At 38.2% G+C, this 15,847-nt stretch overlaps 1 protein-coding gene across 1 annotated transcript in view; it reads right to left on the bottom strand.

The window, feature by feature from the left end:
- Positions 1–15,596, bottom strand: part of LOC131674109 (zwei Ig domain protein zig-8-like) — a 43,490-nt gene extending 27,894 nt beyond the window's left edge. The window contains exons 1-3 of the mRNA XM_058952621.1: positions 15,504–15,596; positions 3,046–3,236; positions 1,064–1,225 (exon numbers count right to left, since the gene is read on the bottom strand). Coding sequence (XP_058808604.1) covers positions 1,064–1,225; positions 3,046–3,236; positions 15,504–15,579 — 429 coding nt within the window. The 5' untranslated portion in view covers positions 15,580–15,596. The remainder of the gene's footprint in view (positions 1–1,063; positions 1,226–3,045; positions 3,237–15,503) is intronic.
- Between the last annotated feature and the right edge of the window lie 251 nt (positions 15,597–15,847).

The following is a 15,847-nucleotide window of genomic DNA, read 5'->3' as shown; positions in this document are numbered from 1 at the left end:
TGATCGAATTTCATATCTCTATTTTTAGAGTTTGGCATAGGCTAAGCTTTTTATGAATGACGTTCGGATTCAGTATACTTTGATTTGCGTATTGAGTATCCATTGTGCATATATTTTGCCGATAATAACGTTTACTTGGATGTTATATCGGAAATAACAAACATAAACTTAAATACAGTTGAATAACAAAATAAATCTCATAAATCCACGCGAATGATATCGAAATCTCATGTACGCATTTTTTTCTCCAGCGATATATATATATATATATATATATATATATATATATATATATATATATATATATATATGTATCATTTTGGTTACTTGGTTTGTCGAAGCAAATCTTTCCGAAAGACCATTTACTCATCCACTCTGCGACGCGATGGGAATACGTACTTCCGAGGTAGAATGAGTGCGCGTCCAACTTTCACGAAAGTCAGTTGTTTCCGATTTGCCTTGTGGATTCACGAGCTTCATCGAGAAGATATTCCAACGTGACTCACATGCCACTTTATCTTATTACCGCACGAGAATTCAAACCCAGGAATTCTCGTATTTTGTGAGCTTTTTGTTTTGTTTTAATTTATCGACTGGCATTTCAGAGGAAAAAAACATGATTATTAATTTATTCGTATGCTTTTGACAGCAGAAAAAGCAATCAGAAATTTTGACCAAATATTGTATGTACATCAAATAAACGATATATTATTGAAGCAAAAATGCTTGAAATATTAATGGATAGGGTTTTCCATGTTCAAATACTTGAATATATGTCAGCATTCTGCTAAAGATTTCATATGGAGAAGTTATTAAGATTGAATGATATGTTCCAGCTACTTATCATTTATATTTATCGTGCTGTTTCATGAATACATTCCATTCGTGCCCTAGCTTTGCTTCATCAATTTAATGTTACAATTAATAATTCACATGACCCATTCTCGCATGCTACCACAGTAGTAAAGTACGAAAACAGTCGGGCGCCAAAAATAACGAGCATGAAAAATAAGGAAGAATTATTCTCGTTTTCGTTTCGAAAACGCGAAAAGATAAAACTCACCTGACATTCATAAGTACCGTTGTCCCTCTCCTGCACGTACTTGAGCTGCAATGTCCAATCGTCCGAGCCCTCAAGATGCAACACCTGAAAGCGCTCGTCGCTCGTGTAAGTGAACGTCGAGCTGGTAAGTACGTGCCAGTCACGCCTGCGTATCCAGGAGATCTGAAGGAAAAGAGAAGAGACGAAGCAAATGTAAATGGACTAATTTGAGGCTGCAGAGTGGCGGTAAAAATGAGGTCGAGCGAGCGAGCCGAGTTTAGGGCTGCGGGAGAGATAAATATTGTCTCCGGTTAATGATGGAAGCGCTTTCGTGGTCTATTAGTCTACAGCGTGTATTTTGGAAAAGTCGAGAGAGACAACGTTTAATTAATTGCTGCGATAAATATGACTTGTTACGTTATGCTCGACATCACGTGAATTAGGTGCTTTAAACTATAGGAGAGAGTGTTTTCGCATACTAATGTACTAATGTACAGTAGAGAGATAATGACAATTAATGTTTTTCTTTTTGTAGCAAAAAAAGAGGAAGTAAATGTTTGTCGATAGGAATATTATAGTCAGTTGTAAGGCTATCTATATGTATGGCGGATATCATATGAAATTGCGGTTATCGTGAAGAGAATTGCGCCCCGTTGCGGCCTCTAAGGGAGTTTCATTGCGGTCGGTCGTGTATCGTGTAATTGCGAAAAAGGTGTGAGACACGCGCACCGTTAACATCGACGCCCAGAGCTGGAAAATTAATGGGCTGCATGTGTGTATCTTTTTTTCAGGATGTAACATTTATTGTGATGCTATATTCCGATTACCGTTTTGTGTATTTATAGTTTTATTTTACCGTAATATTGTATTGTAGACGAAACTACGCTCTTTGTAATTAGCTCGATCTGAATAATCAGTGACAAATTTTCAGACTAGATAAAATGCGCACGTTGTATATCTTGGTGAGTATATTTTGACTGACACATATTAAGAGCACTAGTCCCTCTAGTGTTTATACCACCCGAACTAAAATTACCACTACCACTTTACATGGTAAATTTATGGCAATGAACGTTCCATACACCTTACGTCAGTCACTAATAAATTATTATTTAACGTAGAATCAGTACGGAAAATGTAAACTACTCTTTCAATTTTATAATACGTTTGGTAACGTGATAAAGCAAGAAAGTGTATTCACGAAGTATAAAACAGTCAAGCTATCTTTGCATATCTTAGTAGTAAATAAATAGCCGGTTTACGGGTGCAGCTGTAGCAGTAATTTGATCGAATTTAGCCAGGGAGGAGGACTCTTGAAGAAAAGCCGAAGATGCCAGTGGAGCGAGGGCACCGATAACAACGTCTCTGCGAATATATATGCCATTGGACATTGATCTTACACAGCCATTGGCTCTCTCTCTCTCTCTCTTGAGGCAATCGGCTTTATCTTCCGTGCAATAGCACATCGTGGCTCTCTGGCCACGTTCGATAAAATTATATCCATCGAGCAGCAAACGGCTGATTCCATACTAACAAATATCGAAAATCATTCTCTCGAGTCTCTCGAAGAATTTCACCGAATCCACAGAATTCCCCTCTATATATATAATAGTTTCTACTTTCTAAGGTTTTTCAAAATTAATTGGCGAATGCCATTGCATAAGTGATTATTGCAAGATCTCCAACAATTTAATCTATTCCCACGGGAGGTCGCGCAGGTATTTCAGAGATAGGTATTGCGCAGTTATACGGATTGCATTCGATCAGATATGGAAGCAGAGCTCAAATTATTGAAAGCATTTCGTATCTGCATAACTCTAATACTGATACGGGATTATAACGTTGCGATTAAGTATTATCATAACAAACTTTGAAAGCTTGTGCATGTGATTAACGTTCTAGTATCGAATACCCTACTTTATGGAAAAATCTAATGCTACGATGTACGCACGCATACACTGATTCTCCGACCTATTCAAAGCTGAGAAATCCGTATAACTTACTTCGGTATCGGCGCCATTTCTATCGGCTAAATTGTGAACCTTGCAGTGTAGAAAGGCGGTACCACCGAGCTGGATAGTCACGTTCGTGACGGTGTTGTTTTCGTTAGCCTCGTTCGCTCGCTGTAACTCCTCGAGATTACTGTACCACAATGCCTTCCACTCGGACGGTGGACTGTGCGGCAACCGACGCTCTGAAAATCAACAGCGATGAATTGTTCATACTTATTTTCTTCCTGTTTGAACAAGTATAAGTATAAAGAATAATTGAATAAGAATTGAATAAATATAAAGAAACAATTAATTCTATTATTACACTACGTTAACTAAACGGTGTAAAACAATCCCAGCGGAGTAAAAACAGTTATTTTGCAATTAAGGGCCTCTCAGCCTTTCTATAGATATATAAGTCAATGTAAATTAATACATCGACTTTGCTCGGAGATTTAACCGCGTATAGTGCTTGCAACCCGAAAAAAAAAATAGGTCGACAGTTTTTGCTGAACAACGTACTGTGAATCAATTTTAGATCGTCCCATCTATTAGTTTCTTCAAAAATAAATGTTTAAAAATATTGTTTCAAAAATAATATTTTTTTGTTTTGGAGAATTACTTACGCGACTTTATAAATGCAACATGACAGTTTCGTATTTAATTAAAACTTCATTTTTAAACATTTATTTTTAAAGAAACTAATGGACCGGATAATCTAAACTTGATTCACGGTACTTTGGTCAGTGAAAAAGAGAGCAAAATCGTTCTATTAATTTACATTTGTATATCTATGTAAGGGTAGGAGGAGTTCTTAAATTTAAGCGACGCACAAAGTACACGAACGAGTCAGACAAAAGTAATATGTGTGTGCAAAAGAACAACGTTGAGCTACCAAAATGACTTGCCCACATAAGAATTGTCACTTTCGCTCTGTCGCGTGCCGCTCGAATTCCGGCCTCTCCCTTCATTCGCCGCCGCTACGGCATTAGGCCTTTACGCGCGCGTAGCTCCTCGTCGTCCCGACTCCTTGCACTCTCGTTTGCTCTTCGCTCGTCAGCCTACCAGCCAAGGGTTAACCAAACGCTAACCCCTTTCGTATATATGGACCCAACAGTCTAGTAGCCATGTACATACCGCGGGGACTACAGCCTCTAGGACTAACTCCGGAGCTGTAACTTAGTGATACAACAATGATGATGAATAATGCGTTCGTCCATGTCAATGGAACGAACTCAGAACATTGAGAGGCAGAGGCACACGCGCTGATAAAGTCGCATCTTAAATTTGCCGCAGCGGGTCATACGATTAATTGTAGTTGCAACTTATAGCACTTCAGTCTTTCGCATACCCTAACCCTTATTTTCTAATAACATAAAATATCGTAGTTTAAATCTTTTCGCAGCACATCTTATTTGCTACGTTTAAAAATCTTCCTTTCGACTTAAAAGTTTTTTCCAAGACGTAGAGCAACGACGCTAATTTCTAGACAGCCAACCTCGACAACAGCTGTATTTTTTTTTACTACCCGGACGCGTTTAAACTCGCCCGCTCATTTGGACTTCTCGTTACAATAGCCGCTATCGCAGGGCGCAGATCGTAAACACATGTGGGTTGCATGGTGTTTCCTAAAAATGGCGTTTATGAGTTTTCGCCGAGCATAGTATTGGCGTGCAACGTCGTTGGTCAGCTCCTCGAACACATCTTAAATTATAACATTACTAGGTGTGTCGTCTATTTTCGATAATGTGCGGAATGCTCACTGTTATAACTAATAGTTCTCGGGTTCTGGTTTTTACGCGGCTCAAATGCCACATTGTACACCCTTTCCGCGTTTTCCACAGGATTTGAAAATTATCAAAGGGGTTATCAATTTTCGATGATCAGAAAGCGCTGCCGTGAATTATATAACTGGACATAGCACAAATAAAAATGTTATCAATGGGAGGATATGAGATTATAATGTGATAAGGTTTCTACTAAGAGATTCCTTCTTTTTATAAAATTATAGCCTCATGTATTTGAAAATCGCGATATACAAATGATTCAATGAAAGAAAAGCAAATCAAGATAACGAGTTTATCTCACGGTAGCTCAAAAATTGGATTTTAAAGTTTAGCTGACCAAGACACAACGTTCAAAATTTTGCAGTTCTTTTGTATTTTAAAAATATTATAAACATTTAGAGATGGGCATATGGTGTATCTTCAACGTTTTTCTTTATTTCCCGTGTTCCCAAGATTGGACTTCGATTTCGTGACAACGTTTAATTGTGCGCTCTACGACCATACACACATTCGCGCAACGAAAAGTAGTAATGCAGCTGCTCCCTTGGTTTGTCATTTGTTGACTTTCGTTTATTATTAATTTATGATATGTAATTATTCAGTTGTAAGTAAATTAATTGCAAGATTTATATGTATTTCTGCGCATAAAACTTAACGTTGAAATATATTTGGACAAGTTAAATTAATGGGGTACAATGGTATTTGCACAAAATAAAATATTATCGTGTCGGAGAAGTAAATATGCGATGTATGGAAAATTAAACAGTTGAATATACGTAGCAGTGACTGTAATAGAAGCTCACGTGCCTACGATAAGAGTAATAAAAAATTATATAAAAACAGCGATTACGATTTACGATTAGTAAACGCGATGTTGATCTCTGTGTGCGAATCCCTTTCCGAAAAGACAAGTCGTTTATTAGTTCTAAGTTTTCTGTGTACAGCGTGTATGATTTCAATTATTTAAAGAACTATATTCACACAACCTTGCACCTTTAGCAATAAAAATTTATAAAAATTTCCGTGAGAAAGCGAAATGAAAAAAATCAATGAGAATCATCCGGCGCGAATTATAAAGCATGTATTTTACCAGTTACATTGCTCTCTAGATCTAAATCTTAAGTGAAGCAACAACTGAGCTTTAATTACTTCATAACTTATACGCCGACTCACTTCTCGAAAACTCCTCGATCTCGCGCAACCCCTCCATCCAATTACCGAACGAGCAGCATTTTCCCGTCGGTGGAAAAGGACGACTTATACCACTTTCCATCCGCCCCCTTCGGCTCTCTATCCGAGGTCCTCGAAATTATTATCCGATACTACTTCTCCAACTGCAATATAATGATTGTTCGGCTGCATGTTCACGCAAGCGAACGAACGCTCTTCCTTCGAACTTTATTATCCGAAGCTTTCGCATCGACTCTCTTTCATCCGGTGTAATTAACTTTTCAAATCCTCGGGAGAACGTAAAAGAGATGTATAATATTTTATTGAGATGGAATTTATTGTCTTTCGCTTTCTTCGTGATATTCCCGGAAAAGGCTAGTCAAATGTCTCACCGATATGATAAGTTTCTTTTTATTGGAATGTGGATATTCGAAAATACGTATATGTATTATTTCTGCAAATATTAATACGTTTCACGATTGATTTGCTTGATTCTCATTTGGTTATTATATTAACCTGTGCGTTTCGCCGACAGATGTTTGATGCATTATTAGATTCGAAGTAAGTAATTTAAGCTATTATTTTAAGACCAAGATTATTTTAATGAATTTCATTTCTGATTGTTGAGATTACTGGATCATTTCCAGTTTTCTTTTCCATATTCTTGCGATATATATCAATGTTCTATTCTTACTGTTTTGAATAGTCATGAAATTCATGTTATTATTAATTCACCTTTCATTACATCACTCACGGTTCTGAATTCGTCTACATAAATCATTATTTTTATAAACTCCCATACAATGCTACAATGATTCTAACTCAATATAAAGTACCTACGATAATAATTCATATACAATAGTCCTCTACCCCTTGTTTTTCGGAATGATATGTTCTTTCAGTCTATATGTCATTTTAATTAAACTTCCCAAGTATTTTTCAATTAACTCTGAACGAAAATTAAGCCATAAATTGTTAAACACGAGTTTAGTTCGATATCGTACCCAAAAGTTCGTTACGCTGATGATGAGATATGCATTTACCATTTGGGAAAACGGAAATAAGCAAAACCGAAATTAAATTTCTCTTCCTAACATTACTCGCTCCGTAAAAAACGATTTCCGTAAATCGAATACACGGCTCGGCAAGAATTCAATTAAAAATCTAATTTATTTTTGCGAGCTGCGCACACAGTACACATAGTTGATTCAAAACATATTCCACCGAATAAACAAAAATAATTGCATCACGTTACCGCACCGAGTATCTCACTTTCGTTGAGTTTCGTTTCGCACGCTAGGTTTTTTATACCCCCCCCCCCCCCCCCCACCTGAAAAAATCGGGAAATCTTCTCACGCATAGCTAGTTTCGTTAAAAGTTTGGGAGAATTCGAGGAGAGGGGCAGGGAAACGAGTCCGTGCGGGATTGTTGTGTTTGAGTTTTACTTGGGCCCGCGAGGCCTTTTTCGCGCCAACGAAAAATCGGTGCCTTAATCATAGACAGCCCGAAGAGAAGGCGAAAGAAACACAGCCACTTGCTTGAAATTGGAGCTTCATCTCGAGGAGTAACTTTCTTTTTCTGCTCGACGAGCCAATTTCAGTCTGCTCATTCGTGTTGATTTTATGCTCGTTCAATCGTTTTGAGACTCGCCTTAGCATTACAGTAATTATTATTTTGCTTTTACTTTTCGATGAGGCTTTTAGCGACTTTTTTTTAGTACATCCTTGCTTTTTTAATCGATTATTTTTTTTTTAAAATTTATATTCTTTTAACTTTTAAATTAAGCAGATGATAATGCCAAGCATAAAAGCAGTTGATGTTGAAATAAGAATAATCGTGAAGCTTTCCGTTGAATACAAACGCACTAACATAGTAAGGCTTTGTTCACATTCATCAAAGGCGCATATAGCGGTATAAGACTTTCGCGGAATTTAAAGAGCCAAGACCGCGAAATTCGTGACACGGAAAAATCTTAATTCGCGCTTCTTCTGTCTCTATCTTATACATGTAATTTCGCAGGTTGCCGTCGCGTATCGCTGCCAAAGACATAATTTAGCTTCGCGCCGGTAGGATATCTTCTTCGTAGGAAGAAGGTTATATCTTCTCACATTTCGTATGACTAAGTAAACAGCCGCGGTGGAAAATGCAAATTTCTACGAGACGATCCCGTTCTCTACACTCCACTCTCATTATTACCATTGCCATTGTCGGTGTAATCATTGTTATATCCTTCGCTCCCGTCGGAGTTGTCGACTGGAGTTTCGCTTGGGCTTCTATATACCACCAACTAACTTGTGTTATAAATCGGCTTTTCATATTCAATTTTGCCTCACGTGTGTGTGCGTGTGTGGTCGGTGGTAGGTAAAGTTGTGCCCCACGTGCGGAAAATAAATATTGGCAATGTGTTGCTTTCGGTCAAAACAGAGGAAAATTGTTAAAATTTCCCAGTGATTTTTCGGTTTTTTTTTAGTTGTTGACTTTTACCAATATTCAAAAGTACGTGCGCATATCGATAACTATCTGATTGACTGCGAAACAAAAAAGGACGTATTTATTTTTTAAAAATACCTACAGATTGATATCTACCTATAAAGCGATATCGCGAGGAGCGCGAAAATATAATGAAGGTCATTCGGTGATATATTGTTCCGAGTTGCAACAGCGCGACGCACGCATTAATTTTGAATCGAACGAATCAACTACAAAGTCGAACAAGCAAAGTGCTTATCTATTTCAGATATCTATTTTCTACGATCGCGCATGGTCAGGGTAGACTGTTCGGATTTTCGAAAGCCACGAGATTCAAGTTTCTTTTTAAGAAGGCATTTATCAGTCCGTCTAATAACTTTATTTTGGATGAGAGAGGTGCATTTGACGATGAGGTGAGTCGCTACCCCTTCCGAGTTTTTCTCTCTCAGCGTAATTATACCACGGTCACAATTTCTTACGATGAACAGTTTTCGCGCTCGATCGGTCACATTTATTATGGAGAGTCTACGATTTCAACCTATTCTACATATATAATACCAGCGATGAAGAGTTACGGTCGTCCGTGTATGAACCACTATCTGAGAAATCTGAGTTCGATTTCCGTCAAGTATCAGTAGCTCTTTTTCAAAAGTATTTTTACCAAACCCCAAAACCAACAGTATGTTTATTACGGTAGTTTAAATTTTACTGTAGATTCAGTAATTGGGCACTGACAACACCTCTGTCATTGCGAGTTTCGTTACCGAAAAGTATGAATACTTTTGGTATCGTAAATTGCACAAAAATCAGAAAGTACAAAAGGGGTAGAGAGTATACATTCAACACTAACGGAGTACTGTGGAAGCATAAATACATGACTACTTTTTGAAACTGAGGAAGTCCAATGCTAATTTTCGGGAACATTCCACGGCACACAATAAGGAACTGGTAGGTGAAATGTCCTAAAAGCCGATTACGATATAAGGAGATACTGTAATAACTAACTGTAATATGGTAGATAAATGACTTCATACGAGGGAATCACACTGAATTATTAAGATTTAATTAATATTATTGTAAAATTCTAAGGATCGCTTTTATAGTCGTAATATTCATTATTTCGATTTAACTTGAAAAGTGACGTGATTGGAAATTTTTCGACGAGTAGTAGGGTAGATTGTCAATTTTGAAAGCTTGTTAGATAAGGCCCAACTTTTCATTTAACAATATTATTTAATCAAAAAAGAGAAAGGAATTAAGTTTTAAAAAATGAATACATATTTGAGAGATCAACAAGCAACGAAGATCATTTGTAAAAAAATACTGGTGTTCATTGGAATGAAAATTTCATTGAACCCAATTTACAATTTCATAATATCATTATAAATGTTAATTACAGTAGAACTTCCCGAGCATATGAAATAAAATACAAATCGATTCCAATTAACTTTAACGAAATAACGGACAATTATTTCATCACATTTATTTTCTGGAATTGATTTTACATTCGTATTCTTCAATCACTCGATCAATGAACAAGCTGTAGCTCAAACGGAGCAAACAAAAAAATCTATTTCTTTTTTTAAAAAATCCCGTGAAATAAGTGAAAAAGCACGCGCACTATGTCAATAAATGCAAACACTTCGAAAGATTAAACTCACGAATAGTACGCACTTAGAGCGAGAGGGATGAACTGTCGAATGCGGGTTCACGCGAACCGAAGAACGTGAGAAATTGCAATAGTCGCGCCCGCCCAAGTTGAGTCGATAATGTCGTTCGCGCGCCCTCGCCATCAATTACATTTCATTTTTCCGACTCGCAGCCTGCGATAATGATCAAAGGGAAAGGGGAGGGGGCAGGGGGGGGGGGGGGGTGAACGAGCTGGTGCTTTTTTTTTCTTCGTGTACGAAAACTACTCGTAGCATTCTTTGCTTATCTGTTCTTTTTGAAACTATTAATATAACGCCGCAAGAGGTTTCGAAAATGGGCCAACACGTTAATGAAATTAAGTTTGACAAATAAAACTAGCGAGCGCGTACGTGAGAGTTTGGAAAATAGGATAATCAAATTAGCCTCTAGCGGCAGCAGCAGGCAACGTGGTTATTTCGAGTACATAATGGATTGATTATGCGCGCGCAAAAGCTGAAGTGGTTTGTGCATTTAAATAATCGATCCGTCGAAGAGAGTCGAGTGAGTTTAAAGTTTGCCCATAGCCGTATGTTTGTTGAATTGGTTATACGCTTGACATTTTCAGCTTGTGTTTGCCGATATTATCATTCGCCAGCTATGCCCCGTAATTACAAGTGGCTAATTTTACTTATATCTAAAGTTTCAATTTCTGCACAGGCTTACATTGTGAACTTTCGAAAGAAAAATTAAAAAAAATGAATTTTACATTTAATTGTGATTGAAATCAATTTGAAAATCGTGGCCCATTCAAAAAATTTTGTTATGAGTTTACCCAGTCGTAAAAATATTGTTCGTAAAAATAACTCACTTTTACTCGGTCCGCAACTCGAACGACGGGTCCCACGTATATTAATTCCGTCAAGTTACAAATTAGATTAAGCTCGCACGCGTGACCTCACTCACTACTAAATAATCTCTTGCTAATGAGGACGTCTACAAACTTGTCCCGATTCCTCTCCATACGTCAATCCACACGAGCGGTAGTACGTTGAGATGGTCGGGGAGGTCTGATTTTGTGAGTGAGTGAGTAAAGGATATGCCCGCAGGTCAATTGAAAACGAAGAATCCTGCTGATATGCATCAACGTAGTACAGTTATTTATTGGGATGAGAAACGTACTTTTGAAAAATTCAACCAGTGAGATATTTTACGCGCAAACTTTCTCATAAAAGTCAGTTTCTTTGTCAAATTGTTCCTTTGAGATATATATTCTTTTCAACTCTCGACGGCGTATAATAGTCAGCTATCAGTTGCGTCATTATACACTCTCGAAGATAGTCCAGCGCTGGAGAAGAGCATTAAAACGCACTACATAACACACTCCCATGGAGTGTATTTGCATGCAGCATTTACAGTCCATTCGTCGGCTATCTCACGCGATGATCCTTCTCTCTCTCTCTCTCTCTTTCTCTCACTCTCTTTCTCTTTCTCTCTCTCTCTCTCTTTGAGGTGTATATCTGTTAAACCCTCCGTGGAAGAGAATATAAAGATAAGACTGCTGTACGATCAAGCTTCCATTGAGTGAATCGTCGATGCGCCAAGCGAGATATACAAGCCTTGAATTTTTTACCTGCACCTTCTCGTGAGACATCTGTTTATTCGATCTTTTTTCTCTTTCTCTCTTCTTTGTACTTGCTTATCTCATGCCAACGATTTTTCTTGCGGCCAAGAGCCCGAGGAAGAGCCATTTTTATTCTAGATACTTGTGTCTGTGTACAACATGTATATACCCTCATAAAGAGTGAGTGTACATAAATTTCGCAAGCGATAAATAGAGACGTGAATTTAATTACTCGTCGCGTCGGTTCGGCGCCTTTTACAACAACAGGACTGACAGTATCGCGATATGATACTGCGTTGGCTATGTAATTGACGTTGACTTTTTAATTGATGAGAGTTTGCCCAAAGTATAAAGAGAGAGCGAATGATAGCATCGATGAACGTTGCTTGATGTAAAATTCATTGCGACTGTTTGTGACCAATCGAATTGTCCTTTGAATGAACATCACTTTCGTTTCACAACTCAATTCAAAAAAAGACATTCGTACAATTTACACATATGTCGGAGCTATCGTGTCATTGTGTATTTATTAGTCCTTCTGACGGCTGCTTGACATGTGTATGAGTATTGGAAATACGTTTATTCAATCTGACAGAAGCAACTGTAAATATACGCGACGTATTTTTCGTTTTTTCGCATGTCTATTGACGAACAGTCGATCGCACTTTATTAGACGAAATATTTTGTTTTCAATGTCGAATTATCTTTCTCAAGCGAGAAATTGAGTTGTAAAACGAAGATGTTCATTCAAACGACAATCCAATTGCTTGCTTCAATACTTTTTATCTAACTGTACAAGGAGACAATGCCTTTTTTTTTAAACCTTTGCATTATGCGAAAAAGACTTTGTATTCATAGCGTGCGCATCACCTACCGACCTCGCTCTTTTTATTTCTACGTGCCTCGATTCATGAAAGTCTTTTTTTCCCCCGCCGGGACGCGACGTTCATGGCTCGACGAGATAAAAAAAACGAGAAGCGACGAGAAGAAAGGCAAATATTCATGGTCCTCTTTAATTTTCATGAGCTTATACATACACCCTTAAAGCTCTTCGCATCTTCCTCATCAGAGAAAAACTATTGGTCGTGTTCGAATTCGTTCGCGCATCGAAAAAAGATGAACAAAAAATACAGCAGAAGAAAAATCATTTCACACAGTCTCGCAACGCGTAATATTCCCTCCTTTTTTCGCCTTCCATTTTTTTCTCGGATGGGTTATATCGGATCGTTCGTCGTTTATCACATGCCTCGAGGGTCAGAGCCAAAAGAGAACAAGATAATTCGAATAACTGCTTACGAGGAGTCGAGTGAGAGAAAGATGCCAAGGGAGAAAAGGCACAAAGTAAATGTAAACTTAAAAATTTATGAGCCGAAAATGTTTTCCCTGGAAAACTGCATTTTGATTGGATGATTGTTTTTTCAATTTCGTTTTTGACGATGGCTATGATGAGATTAAATTAGCATCAGTATTGAACTACGCAGTACATTTAAATATCGTCAAAGATTATCAAGTTCCACGGCGGATTGTATCGTTACATTTCTGAAAATACTTATCAAAAAGATTATAAAAATAATGTTTTTAGAAGTGAAAAAAAAGTCGAGCAGATCAATTTGATAATACATTCATGTTAGTTTTATTCTTTACGTATTGCATGGATGTAGTGAACTTGTACTATTCATTCACTTTGATGAGGTAACGTTGAACTCTCAAACAGACGACGTTCATAAAGGTAATACTTGTGTTTCACGATCAGCATTGCATCGAACAAGTTTGGAACATTGCGCAATGTCAAAGTTCGTAAGTGAGAAGAAAAAAAAAGAAATGGCTCGACCGCATGTAGCAACAGCGAGAATGCCATCGGCACGAATGCGTTTATTCCGTAGCCACTGGCTACTGGACCTTTGCCGCGAAATCTCTCTTGCAGCAACCTCGCGAGAATAGTTTCGGCACATAGTTCCTCTTCTCTCTCTCCGTGATTCGGACAGCCCAGTTTGTCAGTCAAGCATCTCTCCAAGCTTCAAATCAAAGTGAAACTACGGGAACTCGCAAGAGTTAAGGTTCGATCCCGGAGTGAAAAATTGTCTTACACGAGAGAGAAAAAAAAAGTAAACAAGTACAATTGTAAACTGTACGCGTGCAAGAACGTCACTTGCACGACGACGACAGAGCCAAGAGATTATCGGGATTTTCGAGAATTGTTTTTCGTGCGTTTCGACGTTGTTGCGCAAATATTTGCCAACGCTGGCATTGAATGTTCGCCGGCTGGTAGGGTGATTAACCAGCTGGTTTTATGATCGGTATTCCCGGCATTTTTTGATGAGCATTAAGTGGAGTTTGGAGCGATCGCTGAGCGCCCTTTGTATCCGGCAATAAATTAATTTATATTCGCAAATGCGAGAGAGCAAAAAGGAGAGCTTGCTTGGCAATAGAACAATCGTTGTTTACACTCGAACGAGTTCCCGGCGCTACACGCGCGGGGTGTGAATGTATGTCGCCATCAGCTACGAATTTGCGCGTGCTCGAGCGAGTGAAATAATACGCAGCGAAGCGGCAAACCATTTTGACAGTCGCATAGCTTTTTCGCCGGCGCCGTCGGCGTAAAAATATTCGCTCGTCTCCTTTTTTTCTCCTCTAACCGTGACGACGAGCGAGAGGGGGAAAAAAGCAGAGTATATGTATATACATATACATATCCTGGTCTCGACTCTTGATCCTGCAGACGTGCGCGAAAACGATCCCGAATGCAAAACATTCACGTTTTCAGTGCACGGTATGAAATCAAGGCAGCGATGACAAATTCAGCGGAAAGCTAGTGTGTGTATGTGTGTGTGCGCACGTACGTATGTGTGTGCGTGTGTGGCTGGATATCGAGCGCGTGAATATCTAAAACGAAGAAAATCTGCGCGCGAAAGAGATGTCACATTAGAGAATGTCTCTTGTCTCGCGCTGCTGCTGCTAGACAAAGCGAAAAATCCAAATGATACCGGGAATGCGAAGAGAGCATATGTGTGTGCGTGTACGCTCGAGGGCATTTTAATAATTCTTGAACGAATAAAATGAAGAATGCGAGCACGACTGAGAAATTTTTTCGCTGCGACGACGACACCGTAAGCTCATATCTCGTTTGATAAACAGCGCTCAGCTGAAAATGCGCGCCGAGCACTTTAATACTTTCTCTCTTTTTTCTGCCGCACCAGCCCTCCTTCACTGCTGCTGCCACTGCTGATAACATTTCATACTGCATATGTCTACTTTGCGCTACTACGAGGCCCACTCACAAGTTATCGGATTTACGTTTTCGATTAGTTTTTGACGAAACAAATTCCTTTTATTTTTTTTTCTGCTAATGTAGCTTGCGACGTATGGGGCGCGCGTTCGACGTACGCCTTTTGTAAATAAGTCTCTTTGTATGCAGATTAAATGTGAATTTCCAGTTTGTGCACGAATAATATTTATTATAAATCGTTGTGAATTGTATATATACACGTAATTCGCGTTGAGAACATTCTATAGCTTCGTAAAAAAAATTGTTCAATTAAATTTTCTTTTGACTGACTGTAACGGATTTCATGATTGTCCGTATGCTTCGATCGCCAAAAGTTTGTAAAGCTACGTCCAATTAGAGTTTATGATTTAAAAAATAAAATATTTCAATGTGAAATGAAACGCTTCGCAATATTGACCACTCAACAAAAGTGCCTCAATCCCCGAAAAAATAAATAAGCAAATGTTTTTTGAGTGCGTTAAATAGATAAAGTTGGAAAAATAAATGCATTCGTAAAATCATTACTTACCTCGGTCAAGTGATGTTGCAAGTAAAATTGTTGGCAGGATGAGAATGACCATTGACCACGACAATCGGTCCTTCATACTTGCGAATCGAAAAGTATTTCTGAAAAACAAATCAATGTTATACAATATTCATCGCTAATCAAATTTATCGTCGTACTAATAATTGTACAGTTTAACGATTTCTGAGAATCGGTTTAGTGATGAAATCCACTGATCAAGTCATATCACATCGACCCTCATAACTTCAATTATGGCGGCAGTCGATGAACTGCGTCGTATAGTACATCATTTAAAGGTAATGTAAGATCTCTTAAAGACGATAGTAATTGTATTAATGCTATAAATC

Source organism: Phymastichus coffea, unplaced genomic scaffold (assembly GCF_024137745.1).
Source record: "Phymastichus coffea isolate CEN01 unplaced genomic scaffold, Cenicafe_Pcof_1.1 PCOF00212, whole genome shotgun sequence".
In the NCBI taxonomy this organism is placed as follows: domain Eukaryota; kingdom Metazoa; phylum Arthropoda; class Insecta; order Hymenoptera; family Eulophidae; genus Phymastichus; species Phymastichus coffea.
Note: the sequence above shows the minus strand (reverse complement) of the source record. Positions and strands in the feature narration are given on the sequence as shown.